The sequence below is a fragment of the Podarcis melisellensis genome (genome assembly GCF_964234715.1).
Source record: "Podarcis melisellensis genome assembly, chromosome: 2".
NCBI classification, from domain to species: Eukaryota; Metazoa; Chordata; class Lepidosauria; order Squamata; family Lacertidae; genus Podarcis; species Podarcis melisellensis.
In genome coordinates this window covers 105,077,289-105,100,127 of record NC_138529.1, presented here as the reverse complement: position 1 = coordinate 105,100,127, position 22,839 = coordinate 105,077,289, and the positions used below count along the sequence as shown (strand labels likewise).

General features: G+C 46.4%; 1 protein-coding gene across 1 annotated transcript in view; it reads right to left on the bottom strand.

The window, feature by feature from the left end:
- GABBR1 (gamma-aminobutyric acid type B receptor subunit 1) overlaps positions 1–22,839 on the bottom strand; it is a 164,917-nt gene that overhangs the window by 84,362 nt on the left and 57,716 nt on the right. The window contains exon 3 of the mRNA XM_081901508.1: positions 7,716–7,800. Coding sequence (XP_081757634.1) covers positions 7,716–7,800 — 85 coding nt within the window. The remainder of the gene's footprint in view (positions 1–7,715; positions 7,801–22,839) is intronic.

Below are 22,839 nucleotides of genomic sequence, written 5' to 3'. Positions count from 1 at the left end.
CCTTACTCTGCTGTGATTCCCATAAGGCTGCCAGCTCTTGTGCAGGCTCCTGTTTCAATTCCTTTGATCCGCATCAGTTTAAGTTTTAACTCTGATAAAAGCGGAAGAACAGGCCGGACCATTTGTTTCTTTAATTCTGGCCATCTGCTGATTCTACAGCAACCTGACAGTCAGGAATCCAACAGGTGACCTGACAGGGGAACAGCGTCACCTGTTGAATTTTCGCTTTCTGTGCGAGTGCTGAAACATCACAGGAGCTCTGCCAGATAACAAAGCACAGAGGTAATCACCTCCCTTTGCTATCAGATCTTCCTGCCTTTCCCTCTGAAAAAAGCCAGCGTTTCAGACAGAGTTCTGGCCCTTATATGGGTCAGCTCAGCTATCAGTATTCTAAATAGGCCTCCGACTGGGATTTGAGGAGAGAGCGAGAGAGCGGCCACTGAATTCTAAGTCACAGGGAAAATGAAAAGAGCCAGGGCTGGGCTGCACCCTCACATTTCAAAGCTCTCCGATGACACGTACTAGGGCAGTGGTCTCCAGGGAAGCAGAGTCCTTGAATTTGCTCCTGCTTAAAGTCAAGGTGAATGGTTTGGATGCTGATTTTCATTTGTAATACCAGTGACATACCTGTCATTCAGAAGGACAAGCATCCCCACCATGGACCCCTTTTTGCTGGGGGATCTTTCCAGAAGAAGCACAAACCTGCCTTTCCCACCCGCCTTGAAATCAAGAGCAAGGAACCATAGCAGCTGAGGGGTCATTGTCCCCTATTGCAGCTATTGTAAGTAAAGGTAAAGGGACCCCTGACCATTAGGTCCAGTTGTGGCCGACTCTGGGGTTGCGGCGCTCATCTCGCTTTATTGGCCGAGGGAGCCGGCGTACAGCTTCCGGGTCATGTGGCCAGCATGACTAAGCCACTTCTGGCGAACCAGAGCAGAACATGGAAACGCCGTTTACCTTCCCGCCAGAGCGGTACCTATTTATCTACTTGCACTTTGACGTGCTTTCGAACTGCTAGGTTGGCAGGAGCAGGGACCGAGGAACGGGAGCTCACCCTGTTGCGGGGATTCGAACCGCCGACCTTCTGATCGGCAAGTCCTAGGCTCTGTGGTTTAACTCACTGTGCCACCCTCGTCCCATGTACTACCAGCTTTTGTATTGTACTACCAGCTTTACTGTATTTTTACTGTATTTTTTATTGTACTACCAACTTTACTGTATGCTTGCGAAACATGAACCACTTATAAACGGCATCTCCAACTCCTCGAAATATTCCATCAACGGTGTCTCCTAATTTTTTTACACATTTCTTGGGAAGGCGGGAAAACTAATGCCAGTGTACTGGAATAAGCCAAGATCACCACCGTCGAAGCAATGATTCTTCAGCATCAACTTTGTTGGACTGGTCATGTTGTTCGGATGCCTGATTATCGTCTTCCAAAGCAACTACAGTAGTACCTTGGTTTAAGAACTTAATTCGTTACGGAGGTCTGTTCTTAATCTGAAACTGTTCTTAACCTGAAGCACCACTTTAGCTAATGGGGCCTCCTGCTGCCGCCGCGCTGCTGCACGATTTCTGTTCTCATCCTGAAGCAAAGTTCTTAACCCGAGGTACTATTTCTGGGTTAGTGGAGTCTATAACCTGAAGCGTATGTAACCTGAGGTACCACTGTATTCTCAACTCACTTGTGGACTCACTGTTAAGACCCTGCTCATGGAAGACAATCTTACAAGTGATCGGAGAAGAAGGAGGAGAAGACTGTAAAACTGTATACAAAACTAGTTGGATACTCCTTAGCTTCCTTTCCCTGCAAAACTCTCTCCCCCCTTGCCCCATACAACAATTTCTAGGTTTCTTAAGTTCCCCCTCAACCATCAAACAGAATTCCATGTCCACTGAGCATGCTCAGTCCTCATTAGCCTGTTTTGGATGGTTTTCCTGTCCTTCTATTCAGCTCTTTTTTCTGCGTGTGCCTGTGTGTACACAGACAGAAATGTACCCAATCCCAGCTGCAGCACAGTGTTTCATTTCTCCATTAATGTCTATGGCCAGCTCTCTTGCTCTGTCCCTGGGGATGTTTAGAAAAGAGCTGCTCAGCAGGAAGCAGGAAATGACCTATCCAAAAAACGGTAATGAGACGACCCTTTCTAACCTTTCTATATTTACATTTCTCTGTCTGCAATGTTCCAGCAACTCTTATTCCCCCCACCTCCACACTGTCCAGTTGCCAGGTTTATTTCCTCTCAATCTTTCAATATTCCACAGCACCAAGTTATTATGGGGCTTAAATAAGATAACACTTGGATGGCGGAAGACATCATGCTCCGGTGTGGACAAAACCCACAACCCCAATGATATTGTTATAGAAGTAGGGAGGGACCCCCCCTAAAACCCGAGAAATTAATAAATACTAGGATTTGGGGTTCTTTGTGATGTGAAGGGAGAATATAAGCTGCAAGGGGATTCCTGGACATACCAGTCTGGCTGGCTGAGGGAAGAGGAGAGCTGTTAATATTACAGTAGAGTGCCATCCACGGTTTGCAACAGCTCAGTGTCCCAGGTGTGACCAGAGGCTGGAGATTTGGAAGGTTGCCAGGGTAACTGCTCTGGGGGAGAGGCTTCTGGGAAGAAGAAAGGGGCGTTCCATCTTGGTGAGGTGGAAGGAAGGACTGCCTGCACTGCTCTGGGCCATGCTGTACGATCTGGACCCCCTCCAAGCAGACCAAGGGTGTAAATAGGTGAACAAACCCTAGTTCTTAAAGCATGACAGTCTCTGCCGTGTCTTCTATTCTCAAAAGGGACACAGACCCTGAGATTCCATGTGCTCTCGCCACGGCTTGGCAGAAAGAAGGACAGGCGCTGGGCATTTGCAACAATATTCTAAGCATTTTAAGTGTTCCTGTTTAATTAAAGTATGGCTTGCCAAGCTGTGACTTCATGCGTCTCAGACATTTAGGGGGGGGGGACATCCATTGATTATCAGTGCTAAAAATAAACTCCAATCTGATGAATTTTCCCAACTCTGAAATAACAGGCTTTTAAGATAAAGAAATTCATATGCAGATATGTGATCAGGACTCGTTCCCCCATCCGGAAAAGCTTAATTTAAGGCTGTGTGTACAGCATTCATTTAAAGAATCTTGGGAACTGTAGTTTGTGACAGGAACTTGGAATGGTAGCTCTGGAAAAACTACAATTCTCAGGATTTCTTGGGGGAAGATATGTGCTACAAATGTGCAGTATTTTTCTGTGTATAACACGCCCCCCGTGTATAAGACGACCCCTATTTTGGGGGATTCCAAATTGAGGAAATAGGGGGACAATGCCCAGAGTGGTTAAGCTTTTTTTGGGGGGGGGAACAACAATCACTCGCCTGCCTGCCTGCTGCTGCCCATCACACGCATTGATGAAACCACCAAACATCTGCCTGCTCGCCACCAGCCAAAAATCGCCTGCCCAATTGCCGCAGCAGCCAATCGCCAGCAGACCTTGCCACAGCCACCAATCACCCACCCAAACGCTGCTGAAAATCTCCAGCTCACAGCAGCCACTAATCGCCCGTCCCACCTCTGCACTATCTGTGTATAAGACGACCCCCAATTTTTAGCATTTTTTATACTAAAAAAAAACCCTCATGTTATACATGGAAAAATACGGTATGTATGCAAGTAGCAGGCAGCACCAGCCTGCAGGAGGGATACAAGATACCATCCAACCGCCTTTGGGACTCCACTCCAGATTTGTGTACGGTCTCTACAGTCACAGCAGGCGCTGAAACCTTCCAAGAGCTTGACCACATCCCAAAAAGCGCACTGCTCCCGAAACAGACGGGTGCCAGAGACATGCAGCTGGATTACAGTTACAGCTGGATATATACTGGAATATCTAGCAAAACTCAGCTATTGGGGGTGGGGTGGGGAGTAGGGGTTCCACTCTATCTGAATGGGTGTTTTTCCTTCCCCAAACAGTTTAATTTATGTTTACAGTGGTACCTCGGGTTACAAACGCTTTGGGTTACAAACACTTCAGGTTACAAACTCCGTTAACCTGGAATCAGTACAGTGGTACCTCCCTGCATGTGAAAATCTAGCCTATCAGGAGGAAAGTTTCCACCAAGCCTTCTCCTTGATCTACAGTATTTGTATATACAGTGGTACCTCGGGTTAAGTACTTAATTCATTCCGGAGGTCCATACTTAACCTGAAACTGTTCTTAACCTGAAGCACCACTTTAGCTAATGGGGCCTCCTGCTGCTGCCGTGCCGCCGGAGCACAATTTCTGTTCTCATCCTGAAGCAAAGTTCTTACCCTGAAGCACTATTTCTGGGTTAGTGGAGTCTGAAACCTGAAGCGTATGTAACCCGAGGTACCACTGTACCTCAGGTTGAGAACTTTACCTCAGGATGAGAATGGAAATCGCGTACCGGTGGCGCGGTGGCAGCAGGAGACCCCATTAGCGAAAGCGCATCTCAGGTTAAGAATGGTTTTGGGTTAAGAACGGACCTCCAGAACGAATTAAGTTCGCAACCCGAGGTACCACTGTACTTGGTCATGCTTTCAACTAAACAAGGGAGAGAAAGCAGAGGAACTTGAAAAGCCCCGGAAGAGGATTGCAACAACAAAAAGATGCCAGAGCAGGTGAAAAACAGATTCCTATCTTTGGCAACCAGCTAAGCCAGGAAGGGGGGGGGGGGAATTGGCACATCCTTAAATGTACACACAGCCAGTACTTTCCTGACTAGCTGATGGATGTGCTGTTGGAGACTTCCTCCCTCATAAAAGAGCCAGTCTGCAGAGCCAACTTCCCAATAAAGAACATTTTAAAATAATTATTCAGCCACAGAATCCATACTGTTTTACTGTAAGGGCCACACTAGACATGATGCTAAATGCATCACTAGAAAGCACACCTTTTTTTTTTTTTAGAAAAACCAATAGCAGAGGGAAAGGTGAAAATCTCTCTCTCTCTCTCTCTCTCTCTCTCTCTCTCTCTCTCTCTCTCTCTCACACACACACACACACCCCTTAAAAAATGCCAGCCATAGCATGCTTTCTTATGAAATATTAAACATTCAACAGCTTTGGGCAAAACTAAACAACTTTTGTGTCCGGATTTTCACTTTTTGAAATATGGCAACCATAAATATTAAATAACTTTTGGCATGTTTGTAACTCCCCTTTTGAGTGTTTTATCCTTAGCTCTGTTTTCTCTATGGATATATTTTTCTTGAGGAGAGCAGAACTGCCCCCCCTTGTGCCAGAAACTCCCATGTTGATTACAATTTTACCTTATCCTTCCCTAAAGGTGCTCAGAGTAGTTACCACATTTTACTAGGTAAAGGTTAAGGACCCCTGGACGGTTAAGTCCAGTCAAAGGCGACTATGGGGTTGCGGTGCTCATCTCGTTTTTCAGGCTGAGGGAGCCGGCGTTTGTCCACAGACAGCTTCCGGGTCATGTGGCCAGCAGGACTAAACCGCTTCTGGCACAACAGGACACCATGACAGAAACCAGAGCGCACGGAAACACCATTTACCTTCCTGCTGCAGCGGTACCTATTAATCTACCTGCACTGGTGTGCTTTCAAACTGCTAGGTTGGCAGTGGTGAAGTTCATGAGAGAGAGAGAGAGGATTTGAACCCAGGACTCTCCCTGGTCCTATAATGCACATCCATCATTCTTCTTGATACCGTCTCAGGAGTGGGTGGCGAGTAGAACTGCCCTACCTCCTGAATTTCCAGGACATAGTAAGCAATGTCCAGACGGAAATCGCTTAAATGTCCGTGAAAATCTGGAAGTATGGCAGCCCATGCCAGTAGTGTAGATTTTGGCGAATTCCATTAAAAATAGCTCAAAAACTTATTTGCGACAACTTTGGCAAACAAGAAGAAGCAACCCCTACAGTAACAGCTGCAACGCTGGATGCATTTGCTTACAGCTCAGTCCTCATAAATATTCTTTTATGCTGGCTAAAAGAATGTTCCACATCAGGTTTTTACCACAAACAAAGATCCCTCTTTCCATCATAAAAGCATCACATGCTGAAATGAGGAAACAGCACAAAAACACCAGCCAAAATATAATCAAGCGACAACCCCAGGCCAAATACGCCACAGCTCATGACAACTAACAGAGGCAACAAGTGGCGAGGGTGGCCCTGTGTCCTACTTTACAGAGGCCAGTCCTCCATTTTACCTCAGGGGACTATCCTCTATTTACTGTAAATAGTTACCAAGATGTTTCCTGTAGCCTGTTTCTGATTTCAGGTTGTGAAGTGCCCTGAGGTCTACGGATAAGGGTATACAAATCAAATAAATAAAAGTAAAATAATAAATAATAGTTTAAGTAACTGTAAAGCAGGGCAAAGGATGACTGTGACAACGACTGGCGTGAGGGCCTGAAACCTTCATGAACATTCCAGCTGCTCAGGGAACAAAGCAGTTAGGATGTTCGCAACTCAGGTTCTCTGAGGGAAGGGAGAGTTGTCGCTTTGGCTGGCGTTAAACCACACAGCTTTGGACAGGGGCAGACTAAGGACCAGAAAGAGGTCCCAGAAAGGCAGGGAAACTGTGGGGCGGGGGATACAATGGATACACAGAGAGCAGACAATGGACCGAGAGGCAGGAATTTGAGAGGAGGAGGGCCAGTGGGCATACACAACATGGTCAGGCAGTTCTGCGGGTCCAAAACAACAACAAAAACCTATGGTTACGTGAAACATACTCAGTTCATTCTCTAGTCAGTTCATGCATAAGGTCCATACATGTATAAGTGTCTATTTCACCCGTTCACAGAGTCCAATAATTCACATGAAGGGTTGTTACAGTTCCACAGAATCCTTTCACAGACACTTATACATGTATGGACCTTCTGCATGAACTGACTAGAGAATGAACTGATCCACTGGGTCTTCTGCTTTTTTTTGTTGAACTTTATGAGACTTCCATTGAAATCTACAATTTGATACAATGAATAGTATACCTTATTTATTCAAAAGTACAGCCGGTTACGTCTTGTGTGTTTATTGAGTTCTGGGGGTCCAGCATCTAAGCTGGGCCCAGCCACCTGCTACTGCCCCAACCATTCAGTTCAAATTTACAGAGGGGCAGCCACAGGCAGGCAGAAACCCACCATTTTGACATTCCCACAGTGCCTCAGAGCAATGCAACTCTGTGGGCATTGTGGGAATGTCAAAATAGACGGCGCTCACGTGAGCCCCTCTCAGAATGTGGTGGTTTGCAACCTGATGTGGTGGTGGCAGTGATAAGTCTGCTGATTGAGGGTGTACTAGAAGCAAGGTGGAGAAGATGCACTTGCCCAGGGAGGTCCTCACACCAGGAGGAGTCCTTGGAGGAAAGGGTGGGTTGAAAACAAAGAAGGCTTGAGGAAAAGGTCAAAGCGAAGAGGGATCTGAGGTAAGTTCAACACAGGCACTTGGGCCCAGTCGCTCGATATCCTTCGGCTGCAGGCTTCTCGGCAATATTTTAACTGCTGAATAAATAATAAGAAACGCTAACAATGTCAAAGACACAGGAACACAACGAGAAACGGTTGTTTGAGCAGACGTTTAATGTGTGATGCAAACTGGGAGAAGTGTCTGGAAAGAACCAGACTTCAGCTGTTCATTCATATGCACCCCACAGGGAATTCAGCGAGCCAGAATTGCAGCTCCTTGAGCAGATGTGGGGAAGCCGGGAAGGGGAACAGAGGTTCTTACCTTCGGAGGTGTTCAGGTGAAGCGCCCCGTCGCCAGGTAGTGGTGTCATCAGCGCCAGCAAGCTCAGCACCAGGAGAAGCGGCATCTGAGGACAAGAAGAGAGGAATGTGACCTTAGGAACGGTACACATTTGCGTAAATTGACCAATTTTTCATGACTTTATTCTCTGTCTGGTCACCAAAGAAGGCCCATACGTCATACAGTCGTACCTTGGTTATGGAATGCCTTGGTACTCAGGCATTTTGGCTCCCAGATGCCGCAAACCTGGAAGTGAGTGTTCCAGTTTGTGAACATTTTTTGGAAGCCGGATACAGGAAGCTCCTGCAGCCAATCGGAAGCCGTGCCTTGGTTTTCGAACTGTTCTGGGAATTGAACGGACTCCCAGAATGGATTAAGTTCGACAACCAAGGTACCACTGTATATATATATATATTTCCTGTACTGCTCCAGTGCTGGACATGTGGCCACTCAGAGCAGGTATTCTGCTTCTAGGGGGCTTCTAGGTGCAATCCTGCTTCTCCCTCACACATTCACTGAATGTGGAAGGGCATTCATTGGAACATCCATTTGAAGTCAGAACATTCATCCATCTAGCTGGGGTTGTCAGTTCTCCCCAGCAACCGCTTTTTACAGGGATGCTTCCCGGCATGGTGATCATGTTGACTGATGGCAGTGGGGACTGGGCATTGGGACATATCACAGATGTGCTCATCTATTTCCACAACCTTAAGGGGCAAGGCCATAGCTCAGGAGTAGAGCATCTGCTCTGCAGGCAGAAGATTGCCGGTTCAATTCCAGGTAGGGCTGAGACAGACCCCTGTCTGAAACCCTGGACAATACTGAGCCCAGATGGGCCAAAGATATGGTTTAGTATATCGCAGCTTTCTATCCTATGCTCCTGTTTTCTAAGTGTAAATTCTCTGGAGGTCAAAGTGCTGTGTCCGATACCAAATTCTGCATTTGTACAGTGAGATTGTAGCATAACAAAATACAAGCGACCCTGTTTGTAATCTCAGCAATATCCCACATTTTCCAAGTTGCCATCTTCCTGAAAGCTCTGACCTTCTGGTAGCTGAATACATGGCTCAACAGCATACTCCATGCATATGATGTGTTTTCCTAACAAGAAACAGTAAGAAGGTAATCCTTTTCTTTTAATTTAAACTTTAAATACTATTTTCCATTTCCTTTCATTTTAATTTCACAACATCTTGATTCCATAGTGCACAACAACAGGAGAGATCTGATTAAACCCATCGATTTAACTCCCCTCCCCTCCTGCTCATATCATGATTTAATTTTGCCTTAAGGACATTGTCTTGTGCTTTATTTATCTATTCCTTAATAACTAGGGTTTTTTTTTAAATAAATAAAAAAATAACCACTATCTGGCACACACAATCCTGACAGCTGTTATCATAAAAGAGGCCAGTTCTTTCCCTGTAAGAACATAAGCACCATCTTAAGTGCATATTAATAAATCTAAGAATCTTTTCAATTTTCATTATTTATTTCCCAGCAGTGTTTCTTTGTTAGTCGACCATCTACATAATAAATGAAACAAATCTCTTTTGTGTGTGCTTCTGTACTTACAGCCCCTTGAAAATGTTGTTCCCACTTGCGATATTGCAATATGTATGGGGTACTGTACCATCTGGACAACATTGTGAAGTGGTTCCCCCCCCTTTTATCCGTATTCAGCGAAAAGCAGTGCCCAATTCCTCAAAAATATTACCACACATGCATAGGTAGCTTTCCAGATATGGCTGGTTTGCCAGCTACAGCTTGCTTTAGAACAGAGATGACTTGGCCGCTGTACTCCATGCTCTGGTGACTTCTAGACTAGGTTATTGCAATGCGCTCTACGTGGGGCTGCCCTTGAAGACGGCTCAGAAACTCCAATCGGCCCCAAACACAGCAGCTACCTTACTGGCTGGGGTTCCATTGAGATTCCATATTACCCCATTTTCAAAGCAGCTGCCTTGGTTGCAGGGCCACCAATTTTCAATGAGGCGACCAGCCCCCCTCAATATTCCACAGCATGCCGTGAGCCCTGGCAGGATTTCCTGCAGCTACATTGGGCCCCTCTAGGCCTGCCTGTGGCTGCGAAAGGCCTTGTGGAGCCTGTTGACATTTCCATTCACCTTAAGGAACAGACATGGGATTGTTACGTGTCACAGGTCTGTTTACATTCCAGCACAGTATGCTGGGAACTTCCGTTGTGTGTATAGCTTTTGCTTTTAGCTGTTCTCTCATCTTTCTTTGTCCTGATTTATGATTAATAAATCTGTAGTTGTAGTATGCTTCCACAAGCCTCACACCTATTCTGTGTGAGCAGTTCTATCTGCCCGGGTCGCTGATTTATGTTGGAGCAGAGGTGATGGTCTTCGCAGCGGGACGGCTGGAAGGGAATGGTCTCCTCCCGCCGCATGACATCACATGCTCATGCCAGGCCCCCCCCAAAAAAGTTGGGCAGAAACCAGCGCATGTGACTGGTTGCCAGTTCATCTCTGGGCCCACTTCAAGATGCTCGCATTGACGTTTAAAGCCCTAAACAACTCAGTCCGCAAATACCTGAAAAAGCACCTCCTTTCCCATAGACCTTCTTGGGTGCTAAAATGAGCCCTCTCGGTTGTTTTGCCACCCTCAGAGGCACAGGCGACCCAGGAGAGGGCATTCTCTGTGGCAGCAACTGAGTTGTGGAACTCTTTCCCCACATTTTCCCTCCATTAAACCGTTCCTGGGCAGATGCTGAAGAATAACCTCTTTACCCTGCAGTGGCGTAGCGTGGGGGGTGCAGGGGGGCCGGCCGCACCGGGCGCAACATCTGGGGTTTAGGGTTAGGGGGCGCAAATCCACGGGTTAGGGGGCACAAATTACTTGCCCCGGGTGCTGACAACCCACGCTATGCCACTGTTACCCTGGCATTTGACACCAGAGAGATACCTTTTGACGGTCCACCTTATTTCTGTGTTTTCAACATTGTGTTTTTATTGTTGTGACCCATCCTGGAATTAAAGATTAAGGAATTGGGCAGGTGATTAATGATGATGATGATGATGATGATAAATTGGGTGGTGCAAGTAGAAAGCCTTCCCCCACCCACCCCACGGCAGGTCTCCAATTCCTGTCAATTTTCTCCTCCAACTGCATTCCCCCAGCCCTGCAACCCACACAAACCTAGAGGGTTGTCTGACTCTCAGAAGCAGCTTGGGGTAGCTGGAGGGTGGAAGGGGCTGCAACGGGAAGGAAAAGGAATTCTACTCCCATATCTATGGAGTCTGCACAGTATCCACCACCTTTCGCACCTTTCGCCACTTGTTCACATGTGCTTGTCCAAATCTGCATTCATACACGTAGGAAAAATGAATTATTCTTTAACAAAGTGGGAAGGGAGACAGACTAAAAACATATATTTTCAAACAAAGGAGTGCTTTCTGCCAAGGCAGGGGAAGCTGTGGCCCTCCAGATGTTGGCGGACTACAACTCCCATCATTCTTGACCACTGACCATGCAGGCTGGGGCTGGTGGGAGCTGGTAGTTCAACAGTATTTAGAGGGCCACAGTTTCTGTAGAATCATATTATGGTAGAGTTGGAAGTAACCCTCGAGGGTGATGTAGTATAACCACCTGCAATGCAGGAATCTCAAATTCTTCAACCGCTCATTTTCCCTCTTGATTTTGTTGTATGTGAAAGCCCTCTTGTTCTCGAACAAGTCTTCTTCGTACCTTTAGATCACAAGAGGACGGGGGCAGAATTCTGGCAGAAAAGCAGTGAGGAGGGTGATTAGCCCTTTCTCCACCGGTGATTTTTAATAATAATAATAATAATAATAATAATAATAATAATAATAATAATAATAATATTTTTTATTTATATCCCGCCCTCCCCAGCTGATGCCGGGCTCAGAGCGGCTAACAACAATAAAAGTAACACAGTTTACATAAAATCACAATCAATTAATTGAAATGCATTCTAAAATCAATTCATTTTACACTTCAACACGCATGACCTCCACACACACACCCCGCCACCACGCACTTGGCTTTCCAGATCTCCACACCCATGTTCTTCTGCGAAATGGTTACTTTCCCATCTCTTGCGTAGATGGTTTTGTAATAAGGTGACCAGCTGGCCACTTATGTGCTGCTGCCAAGGGGAAAAAAATAAAATAAATGTGTGGCTAAAAGCGAGAATACAGATTTGCCTGAAATTTGCATTTGTAGGTGCAAAGCTAAATAGGACTGCTACCTTTTAAGCTGGAAGGTAACATATCTGCCACAATAGTGGGGGAAGACGGCGAGCAGGTGGCATGTGTGCCTGGTCTGCCCGCTGCCTCGGCTCTCACCATTGATGGGCAACCTCAGGACCCCTCCTGCTCTCCCTTCTTCAGATTACAGTGGTACCTCGGGTTACAGATGCTTCAGGTTATAGACTCCGCTAACCCAGAAATATTACATCGGGTTAAGAACTTTGCTTCAGGATGAGAACAGAAATTGTGCTCCGGTGGCAGCAGGAGGCCCCATTTGCTAAAGTGGTGCTTCAGGTTAAGAACAGAATCATAGAATCATAGAGTTGGAAGAGACCACAAGGGCCATCGAGTCCAACCCCCTGCCAAGCAGGAAACACCATCAAAGCACTCCTGACATATGGTTGTCAAGCCTCTGCTTAAAGACCTCCAAAGAAGGAGACTCCACCACCCTCCTTGGCAGCAAATTCCACTGTCGAACAGCTCTTACTGTCAGGAAGTTCTTCCTAATGTTTAGGTGGAATCTTCTTTCTTGTAGTTTGGATCCATTGCTCCGTGTCCGCTTCTCTGGAGCAGCAGAAAACAACCTTTCTCTCTCCTCTATGTGACATCCTTTTATATATTTGAACATGGCTATCATATCACCCCTTAACCTCCTCTTCTCCAGGCTAAACATGCCCAGCTCCCTTAGCCGTTCCTCATAAGGCATCGTTTCCAGGCCTTTGACCATTTTGGTTGCCGCCCTCTGGACACGTTCCAGTTTGTCAGAGTCCTTCTTGAACTGTGCTGCCCAGAACTGGACACAGTAATCCAGCTGAGGTCTGACCAGAGCAGAATACAGTGGCACTATTACTTCCCTTACCTGAATAGTTTCAGGTTAATTACTATTAATTAACTAATTACTAATTAATTACTAATTACTATTCCCTTACCTGAATAGTTTCAGGTTAAGAGCAGAGCTCCAGAACGAATTAATTTCTTAACCTGAGGTAAAGGTAAAGGGACCCCTGACCATTAGGTCCAGTCGTGGCCGACTCTGGGGTTGCGGCACTCATCTTGCTTTATTGGCCGAGGGAGCCGGCGTGCAGCTTCCGGGTCATTTGGCCAGCATGACTAAGCCACTTCTGGCGAACCAGAGCAGTGCACGGAAACACTGTTTACCTTCCCACCAGAGTGGTACCTATTTATCTACTTGCACTTTGACATGCTTTCGAACTGCTAGCTTGGCAGGAGCAGGGACCGAGCAACGGGAGCTCACCCCGTCGTGGGGATTCGAACCGCCGACCTTCCGATCGGCAAGTCCTAGGCTCTGTGGTTTAACCCACAGTGCCACCTGCGTCCCAGTGTAACCTGAGGTACCACTGTATACAAAAACATAAGAACATAAAAAACTAGATCAGGCCAATGTCCCTTCTTGTCCGGCATCCTGTTCTCGCAATGGCCTTGTGGCAAATCTGCCAACAAGGACCAGAGCACAACAGCACTCTCTCCTCCTGCAGCTTCCAGCAAATAGAAGCACTGTCAGCTCCAACTGCGGAGGTCTTTAGCTTTATAAAGTGGACCAATTTCCAGAAAAAGGGCTCCTTCAAAGAGAGGCCCGCCCTCCGCTAAGTAGGACACATGATGCAGCCACCTTTTCAATGCAATCTGCTCTCTCTCATGTACACACACTTCGCTAATTCTGAGCCAAGGCTACCCAGACACTTCTCCCTGCACAGACAGTGGCTATTTATATGATCATCTATTGACAGAGCACGGAGGGAAAAGTAGGGGGAGAGGCGAGATGGGCCCCACACAATGAATGAGCTGGGAGGAGAATGCAGGCAGGGGCTAACTCTCCACGGCCACGATCAGGACCTCTGAATCCCCAATCACGTCATTGTTCCTAAAGACATTCTATTCCCTGAAACAATAAGAGAGGTGAGAGGAGAAGCAACCGTGACGCAGACGCATCGCTTGTTATTGAGCACAGTCTGGAAATTAAAAGGCGAGGAGAGCACGTGGAATAGCGATGCAGGAGGAGAAAAGCGCGGCTGCCTCCTACTGGACGTTCCTGTTAATAGCTGCTTTTAAAAAAAATATTCCTTGCATCTGCTCCCCTCGTGTGGTCATTAGGTATCATTGCGAGAACACAGGATAGGTTTGATTTGAGGAAGTGATGCTTTTGAATTCTGGTGCTGGAGGAGACTCTTGAGAGTCCCATGGACTGCAAGAAGATCAAACCTCTCCATTCTGAAGGAAATCAACCCTGAGTGCTCACTGGAAGGACAGATCGTGAAGCTGAGGCTCCAGTACTTTGGCCACCTCATGAGAAGAGAAGACTCCCTGGAAAAGACCCTGATGTTGGGAAAGATGGAGGGCACAAGGAGAAGGGGACAGCAGAGGACGAGATGGTTGGACAGGGCTCTCGAAGCTCCCAGCATGAGTTTGACCAAACTGCGGGAGGCAGTGGAAGAGAGGAATGCCTGGCGCGCTCTGGTCCAGGGGGTCACGAAGAGTCGGACACTACAACTAAACAACAACAAAAACAAAAAACAAAAACCAGTGCCTGTTTTTTCAGTACTTTCGCTAGTCGCCGGCTTGTGCGACACAATATACAGAAGCTCAGCTCGGCTCAGAGATGCATTCCTTCCCTTACTTAAGAGAGCAGTTCCTGCATTGCAGGGGGTTGGACTAGATGACCCTTGGGACCCCATCCCAACTTTACAATTCTATGAAGGAAGAGCAAGACCTGGCCTGGCAAGTGCCCCTCGCCCCACCCCTTGCCTCTGAAAATGAGGCCTGCGGTTGCACCTCCTACCCATCAGGCTGGTGTAGCTTAGCAGGGGGGCAATATTATCACAGTACCCATCATCTGATAGGCAGTGCACGCTTTCAGAAACTTTTAGAGGAAGAACAAAGAAGAGGTCGTCAACCCAGTCTAACTCTGCCTCTAGAATTGGTCCATGCCAGGGGACAGGTGGGAATGCAGATCTTATTGGAACACTCAAGAGAGAGAACAGCGCATGACTAAACCATGGAACTCACTCCCACTGGATGGCCACTGAAATATACTCGGAGTCCTGTCGTGATTTCATGCTCTTTATTGCAGTTTGCAAAACAGTGATTGAATTGGCCTCCAAACCTCAGGCCTTTATATACATTATTTACACAATGAGTCCCGTCTGATTGGCTGATTCTGCTTCCCTCCTGGAGTCTGATTGGTCTTTTCCTGCAGTTGTTGCATTCCACAATCCTACCAGCCTAATAGGCTGGTTAACTTCTTCCTGGAGTCTGATTGGTCTTCTCCTACAAGCCAATCAGTTGTTGCATTCTAGGATCCTACTTGCCTATTGTTCTAGGATCCAAGGTTAGTACATAAAGGTAAAGGGACCCCTGACCATTAGGTCCAGTCGTGACCGACTCGCGGGTTGTGGCGCTCATCTCGCTTTATTGGCCGAGGGAGCCGGCCTACAGCTTCCGGGTCATGTGGCCAGCATGACTAAGCCGCTTCTGGCGAACCAGAGCAGCACACGGAAACGCCGTTTACCTTCCCGCCAGAGTGGTACCTATTTATCTACTTGCACTTTGATGTGCTTTTGAACTGCTAGGTTGGCAGGAGCAGGGACCGAGCAATGGAAGCTAACCCCATTGTGGGGATTCGAACCGCCGACCTTCTGATCATCAGGTCCTAGGCTCTGTGGTTTAACCCACAGCGCCACCCGCATCCCAGGTTAGTACATAACAGCCACCTATTTAAAAAAGGGTTGGACCAATTCATAAAGGACAGGCTCGTCAACATCTACCAGCCCCGATGGCTATGCTCTGCCTCTACAATCAAAGACAGGAATGCTTCTCAGTATCAGTTGCCGGAAAGCGCACGAGGTGATAGTGCGGCTCCTGTGTTCGAATCCTGAATGCTGGTAACCCACAGGTAAACCACAGTGAGAGCAGGATGCTGGACTAGATGGGTTGCTGGCCTGATCCAGTAGACTCCACATTTGCTCTCACGGAAGTAAGACTGCATGAAAGGAGTATTTGCACCCAGATCAGATGTGCAATTCTGACCCACATTTGCATGCCCATTGAAAGGTTGACAGTTCATGACTTGTGGCCCAGCAGGTGACCTGCATCGTGCGCGCAAATCTTAGCTGCGTTCAAAAGGGAGCATCCTCTTATTTGGAGCAATGGCAGCAATGGAACTTTGGATGGAACCACTCTTATCAATGACTGTTTTGCTATGATGTGAAAATGGAACTTCCATGTTCGGAGGTACTATACCACTCATGCCACTGTCTACCAGTTGCTCAGGAAGAACAGTGGTAGAGGGCTGCAGCTTTGATCCCCAGCTTGGGGGCTGTCAGGAGTGCATGCAGGAGCCAAGCCCTGTGACCAGTAGGGCTTCGCAGGATTGGGCCTTCCTAAGTTTCTTCTGGAGAGGCAAGGTGTGGCCGCACAGGTGAGGCCTCTTGGTAACTCACTGCATCTGGTGGCAAGAGTCAGGAAGAGATATAAGGTTATCATTTCCCTTCGGCTCTTTGCCACAGCAACGCGTTTCCTGCCTTGCTGCGTTTGGCTTCTTGCTTCCTGATCCTCGGACCTTGACTTCGTGACTCCCTGTTTCCTGACCCTCGGACCCCTGGCATCTGGACTCTCATTCCTGCTCCCTCTCCGCCATCTTGCCCCCGGTCCCAACATCCTCAGCCGGGACTTTGATCGCCCGTAGAGAGGGGCTTCCTAGAGGCATCTGGTTGGCCATGGTGGGGAGCAGGACATTCGACTTGTTAGAGTTGTTTGTGTGGCAACACCTACACTTTGGAACTCCCTGCCACTTGACACCAGGCAGGCACCTTCGCTGTGCTCTTTTATGCACCTGCTAAAAACATTTTTGTTTATAGGCAGGCCCTGTTTTCCGAATACAATTTCTGAGATGTTTCATTCTCTCTCACACACGCAGGGGAAAAGAAAGCTGCTGGGCAGAATTTTCTCTGAATATTGCTTTCCATTTTTTAGTAGGTAGATGCCATTCCCCACTCTGCATGCCCTGAAACACTGCCAGGTCCAAGTATTGAGGAGGATGCGAAATGGTGTCTAGCTGTCCACTTAGATGCTGATGCTGTCCCTTGCAGTTGCACCAAACCAAAAACCCAAACCAAACCATAAGCTTAAGGTGAGGGGGGATAGAGAAATAACCTGTGCTACTTCTGCTTCTTGTGGTGACCCCCACTGCCCACACAATATTGCCTAATTTCTATGCCTGCTGGGAAAATTCATTGATCAGCCACACTAGCTCAGTCAGCAGAGCATGAGGATCTTAATTTCCGGTGGTGGGTTCAAGCCGCACGTTGGGGTTGGACTAAATGACCCTTTTGATCCCTTCCCACTCTACAATTCTCTTGATTCTCTGAATCTATGATTCCCCCCAATCTCTCAGCTCACAAACAGGGCTGAGAATTTCAATGGGCTGTTCATGCACTCTTCTAAAATGTAAGCATATTAAATCACCTTGAGATCTGCAAACCAGTATATAAATTCAATTAACAACAACAATAACTCCCAAGGGTTATGGTCAGTTTACTAACACATCCTGCATCGGAATTCAGGTTACTACAGGGCATGTGGGTTTGTTTATTTATTTAGCAAGATTCAAATCTAAGATATCTAAGGGCTTTCCCATTAAACGGTATAAAATATTCATTTAAACTAGCAATAAAAAGCAGACTCTGAAAAACAAAAGTACAATAAAATCACCAAAATACAGATAAATCAACAGAGTTCGAAAACAAATGTGCATGATGAAATTACATAATAAATGCATAATAAAAAGTAGAATACCGCAGGCAGAAAATAATTTCCTGCTGTGTCACAGGGAAGAGGAGAGGCCCTGCAGCCCGGTTTCTCATCTATTACCACCTAGCAGACTGGATTAATGACATCTACGCCCCTCCAGATGTTATTGGACTCCAATTCCCATCAGCCCCGGCCAGCATCCATCGCAGGTCCAGGATGATGGAGCTATGTAGAGCTGCTCTAACTAACTGAGCTATACATCATTCCTGGGGAAAGAGCAGGAGCCATCACAGCCCTTTTCTCAGTTGTGGGGAATCTGTGGCTCTCTGTGTTTGGGGAACTACAATTCCCATAAACTCTGATCGTTGGCTATGCTTGCTAGTGCTGATGGGAGTTAGAGTCCCACAACATTTGGCGAGCCAAAGGCTTCTGCCACCTGCCTTTCATCCAGAGTAATTTCTTGGACCTTTAACTTGTATGCTACAATAACAGCAGAGGGCAGCAAAGGCACACATTCTCTCGCTCTGTCTGTGTGCTATACAGTGGTACCTCTGATTAAGAACTTAATTCATTCTGGAGGTCCGTTCTTAACCTGAAACTGTTCTTAACCTGAAGCACCACTTTAGCTAATGGGGCCTCCCACTACCGCTGCCACCGCGCGATTTCTGTTCTCATCCTGAAGCAAAGTTCTTAACCCGAGGTACTATTTCTGGGTTAGTGGAGTCTGTAACCTGAAGCGCATGTAACCCGAGGTACCACTGTATCTGAAAGTCAGAAGCAGAGGCACACTGGCTCAAAATGAAGTGGTTTGACCAATCATCAACAAGCTTTTCGGAGCCTGGGGCCACCTTTGGAAACCTAAGAAACTCTCAGAGGCATCACATAATGACAATCCAATAGAAGAAAAAGAGTTGAGCCCAAAACAGGTAAAACACCAAACACACACACACACTCCAAAACAAACAGCAGCACCCCCCAAAAAACCAGGAGGAAACCACCCCAAACTAACAATAAAAATTGTTAGGTAATACAGATACAGCCCCCACTGCCAAAGAAAGAAACACAAGCGAACCAAAAGCAGGCAATATCCACGATTACGCAGTTGGCAGAATGAACACAACCAAACAGAAAGGAAGCAGACAAAATTGTTGTTTAGTCGTTTAGTCGTGTCCGACTCTTCGTGACCCCATGGACCAGAGCACGCCAGGCACTCCTGTCTTCTACTGCCTCCCGCAGTTTCGTCAGGCTCATGTTTGTAACTTCGAGAACACTGTCCAACCATCTCGTCCTCTGTTGTCCCCTTCTCCTTGTGCCCTCCATCTTTCCCAACATCAGGGTCTTTTCCAGGGAGTCTTCTCTTCTCATGAGGTGGCCAAAGCCTTGGAGCCTCAGCTTCAGGATCTGTCCTTCCAGTGAGCACTCAGGGCTGATTTCCTTCAGAATGGAGAGGTTTGATCTTCCTGCAGTCCATGGGACTCTCAAGCGTCTCCTCCAGCACCAGAATTCAAAAGCATCAATTCTTCGGTGATCAGCCTTCTTTATGGTCCAGCTCTCACTTCCATACATCACTACTGGGAAAACCATAGCTTTAACTATACGGACCTTTGTTGGCAACGTGATGTCTCTGCAGACAAAATAGCCCCTAAAAATGCAGCCCCCCCCCACCTCCAATCAAATGAAAAGCAGGCAAAATACCCTCACACACAAATACCCCCAACTAGGCAAACAACAGCCTAATAATAATAATAATATATTATTTATATACTCCCCAACTAGGCAGACAACAGCCTAATAATAATAATAATATATTATTTATATACTTCCCAACAGAATATTAGAAACACAATCAAACATCAAACATTAAAACTTCCTTAAACAGGGTTGCCTTCAGATGTTGTCTAAAAGTTAGATAGTGGTTTTATTTCCTTGACATCTGAAGGGAGGACGTTCCACAGGGTGGAACCCCTCATCCAAAAAAACTCCAGATATGTGCATAACACTCCCAAACAACAACAAGAAGAAATAATGGAAGCAGAACAACCCTACCCAAACAATAAAGAAATAAAATAATTCAGGCAAACTAATAGTAGAAATGACTATAATACAAAATGGCAGCAAACAAAAGCAGGCAAGACGCCCTCAAAAGTAAAATACAGTGGTACCTCTGGTTACATACTTAATTCGTTCCGGAGGTCTGTTCTTAACCTGAAACTGTTCTTCATCTGAAGCACCACTTTAGCTAATGGGGCCTCCTGCTGCCGCTGCACCACCGGAGCACGATTTCTGTTCTCATCCTGAAGTAAAGTTCTTAACCTGAGGTACTATTTCTGGGTTAGCAGAGTCTGTAACCTGAAGCATATGTAACCTGAAGCGTATGTAACCTGAGGTACCACTGTATTCAGGAAACACATACTCGAAACTTACTGGGAACAAAACTGAATGATCATTAGTTTGTTGTTTATTGATTGAGTTTATATGCCACCATTTCCTCCAAGGTCGTTTATATGGTTCTACTCTTCCTCATTTAATCCCCACACAACAACCCTGTGAGGTAGGTTAGGCTGAGAGGCAGCGACTGGCCCAAGGTCACCCAGCGAACTTCATGGCTGAGTGGTGATTTGAACCCTGGTCTCCCAAGGTCCTAGTCTGGCTCTCTAACCACTGCACCATGCAGGCTCATCAACTAGTGTAGGAAGTTACATTTCATTATTATCATCGTATTTCTATGCTGCCTTCGGTTGCCCCCACAGCTTCATCTGGGTGATATAGAGCACGGATGTCCAGCTGGTTGACCGGGATCGACAGGTCAGTCCCCAGGTGCTAGCAGTTGATCAACAGTTGATTGGGTGGGGGAGAAGATCCAGGCCCTTCCCCTCGCTTTGTCTTTTCGCACGGTTGCATAAACGGAATACGGACTTATCGCTGCGTGGTTTATTGTTTGCTGACTTTGCTGAGCGACTTCCCCTAAAAAAGCTCAACAACTTTGCCCCCCCCCCATGGGTAGTTCACTGCCAGTTTTTTATTATGGGAGGAGATCGCAGTCTCTTGGGAGTTGGACGTCCCTGATTTAGAGAGGGCAGCTGCACCCCACCCCAGCAACTGTGACTGTCTGCCTGCCTTGTCTTTAAAAGGCAGCATAACATAAGAATAGGCCTGCTGGGTTAGGCCCATCAGGTCTAGCATCCTGTTCTCACAGTGGACAAAACAAGGTGCCTCAGGGAAGAAGAAGGAGAAGAGTTTGGATTTGATATCCCGTTTTATCCCTACCCTAAGGAGTCTCAAAGCGGCTGACAATCTCCTTTCCCTTCCTCCCCCACAACAAACACTCTGTGAGGTGAGTGGGGCTGAGAGACTTCAGAGAAATGTGACTGGCCCAAGGTCAGCTGCATGTGGAGGAGCGGGGAAGCGAACCCGGTTCACCAGATTACGAGTCTACCGCTCTTAACCACTACACCACACTGGCTCCTCCTTCATTGGATCCTCACAACAACCCCGCAAGATAGCCTAGCCTAAGAGAGGACGACTGATTCAAAGTCACCCAGCAAACTTCATGGCTGACTGGGGATTTGAACCTGGAGCCACCCAAGTCCTAGCTCGGCACTCTATAATCACCACACTCTTAAAACCTGGTTGTCGGCTTGAAATAATTTTATAGAATTTATTTTGTGAGCTGCTCTGGACTTTTTTGGGGGTGGGGGGTGGGAAGTGGAATGGAATGTTCAGTTTCTGTTAATTGATTCTCATGGGAAACTTGCAGATTCTGGCTTCAAACAATTAACTCAAGGCAGTGTCAATTTACTCTTGGCAGAAAGCCCAGGTCAGCTTGACCTAGAAACTGCTTACTCTGATTGGTTAACGACCAGCATTCAACTCTTAACTAGGGATTGCTAGCTCAGTTTGATGTGAGGTGTGTGTTAGGAGTAGAAGTGCTGTGTATGGTTGAGAGAGAGAGAAAGAAAGGATTTATTTTGCTTTTATTTGTATGCAGAAACTCTGCTGGTTTTATTTTCTCCTTTTTAATAAATCCTGTAAATAGTTATTCTGAGTCTAGCTGACTAGTCATTACTGCCGCAACTAGCTTCTTCGCTGTGCAGGAAAACTCTGCTACGTTTGGGCTAAAGCCAATAGGGCTATGCCTGACACTTCAAAGTTCCAAGATGGAAACCCTTGAAATAAGAATAAAGAATAGAAATTTATTTATGTGTGCTACTAGAGCAGAAAGAATGCTATTTGCCCAAAAGTGGAAAGAAGCAGAAGTCCCAGCAAAAGGAAGAATGGATACAATAACTTATGGAATATGCAGAAATAGCAAAACGTACCACAAGAATAAGAAATCAAGATAACAAACCTTTTTATAAAAGAATGGAAATGGTTTATTGAATATTTACAGATAAATTGCAAACAAAAAAAGAACATTGGCAGGATTATTGTAATAACCCGCAGTTTCATAAGAGTATATATTTAAAGTTGATGAATAAATGGGCAAATTAAATGAATTTGGATATGCAGAAAATATTAAAAAACAAATTTAAGGAACGGCAGAAAGTCAAGTTGGAAGTCAAGTTTTGAAATGTCAAAACTATTGCAAAATTAATGAAATGTATAAACCTGAAAAGTATAAATAAAAACTTAAAATGAAATAATAATAATAGGGAAACGAAAACCTGATGGAGGTGTAGCAACACTATGAGCAGTTACATCCATGCCCACAGGACCAAGGGCATTGGTGTGGCTACAACACACACACATGCATCCAAAATCCCTTGTGAATATTGGCTAAGAACATGAGAGGCAGGCTGGAAGCAGCCAACACTTATCCATTCTGAGGGAAATCAGCTCTGAGTGCTCACAGGAAGGACAGATCGTGAAGCTGAGGCTCCAATACTTTGGCCACCTCATGAGAAGAGAAGACTCTCTGGAAAAGACCCTGATGTTGGGAAAGATGGAGGGCACAAGGAGAAGGAGACAACAGAGGACGAGATGGTTGGACAGTGTTCTTGAAGCTATGGTCTCGGCCCAGTATACCTGAAGGAGCGTCTCCACCCACATCATTCTGCGAGAAGCAAAGCTGCAGGGAACCAGGCAGAGGGCCTTCTCGGTAGTGG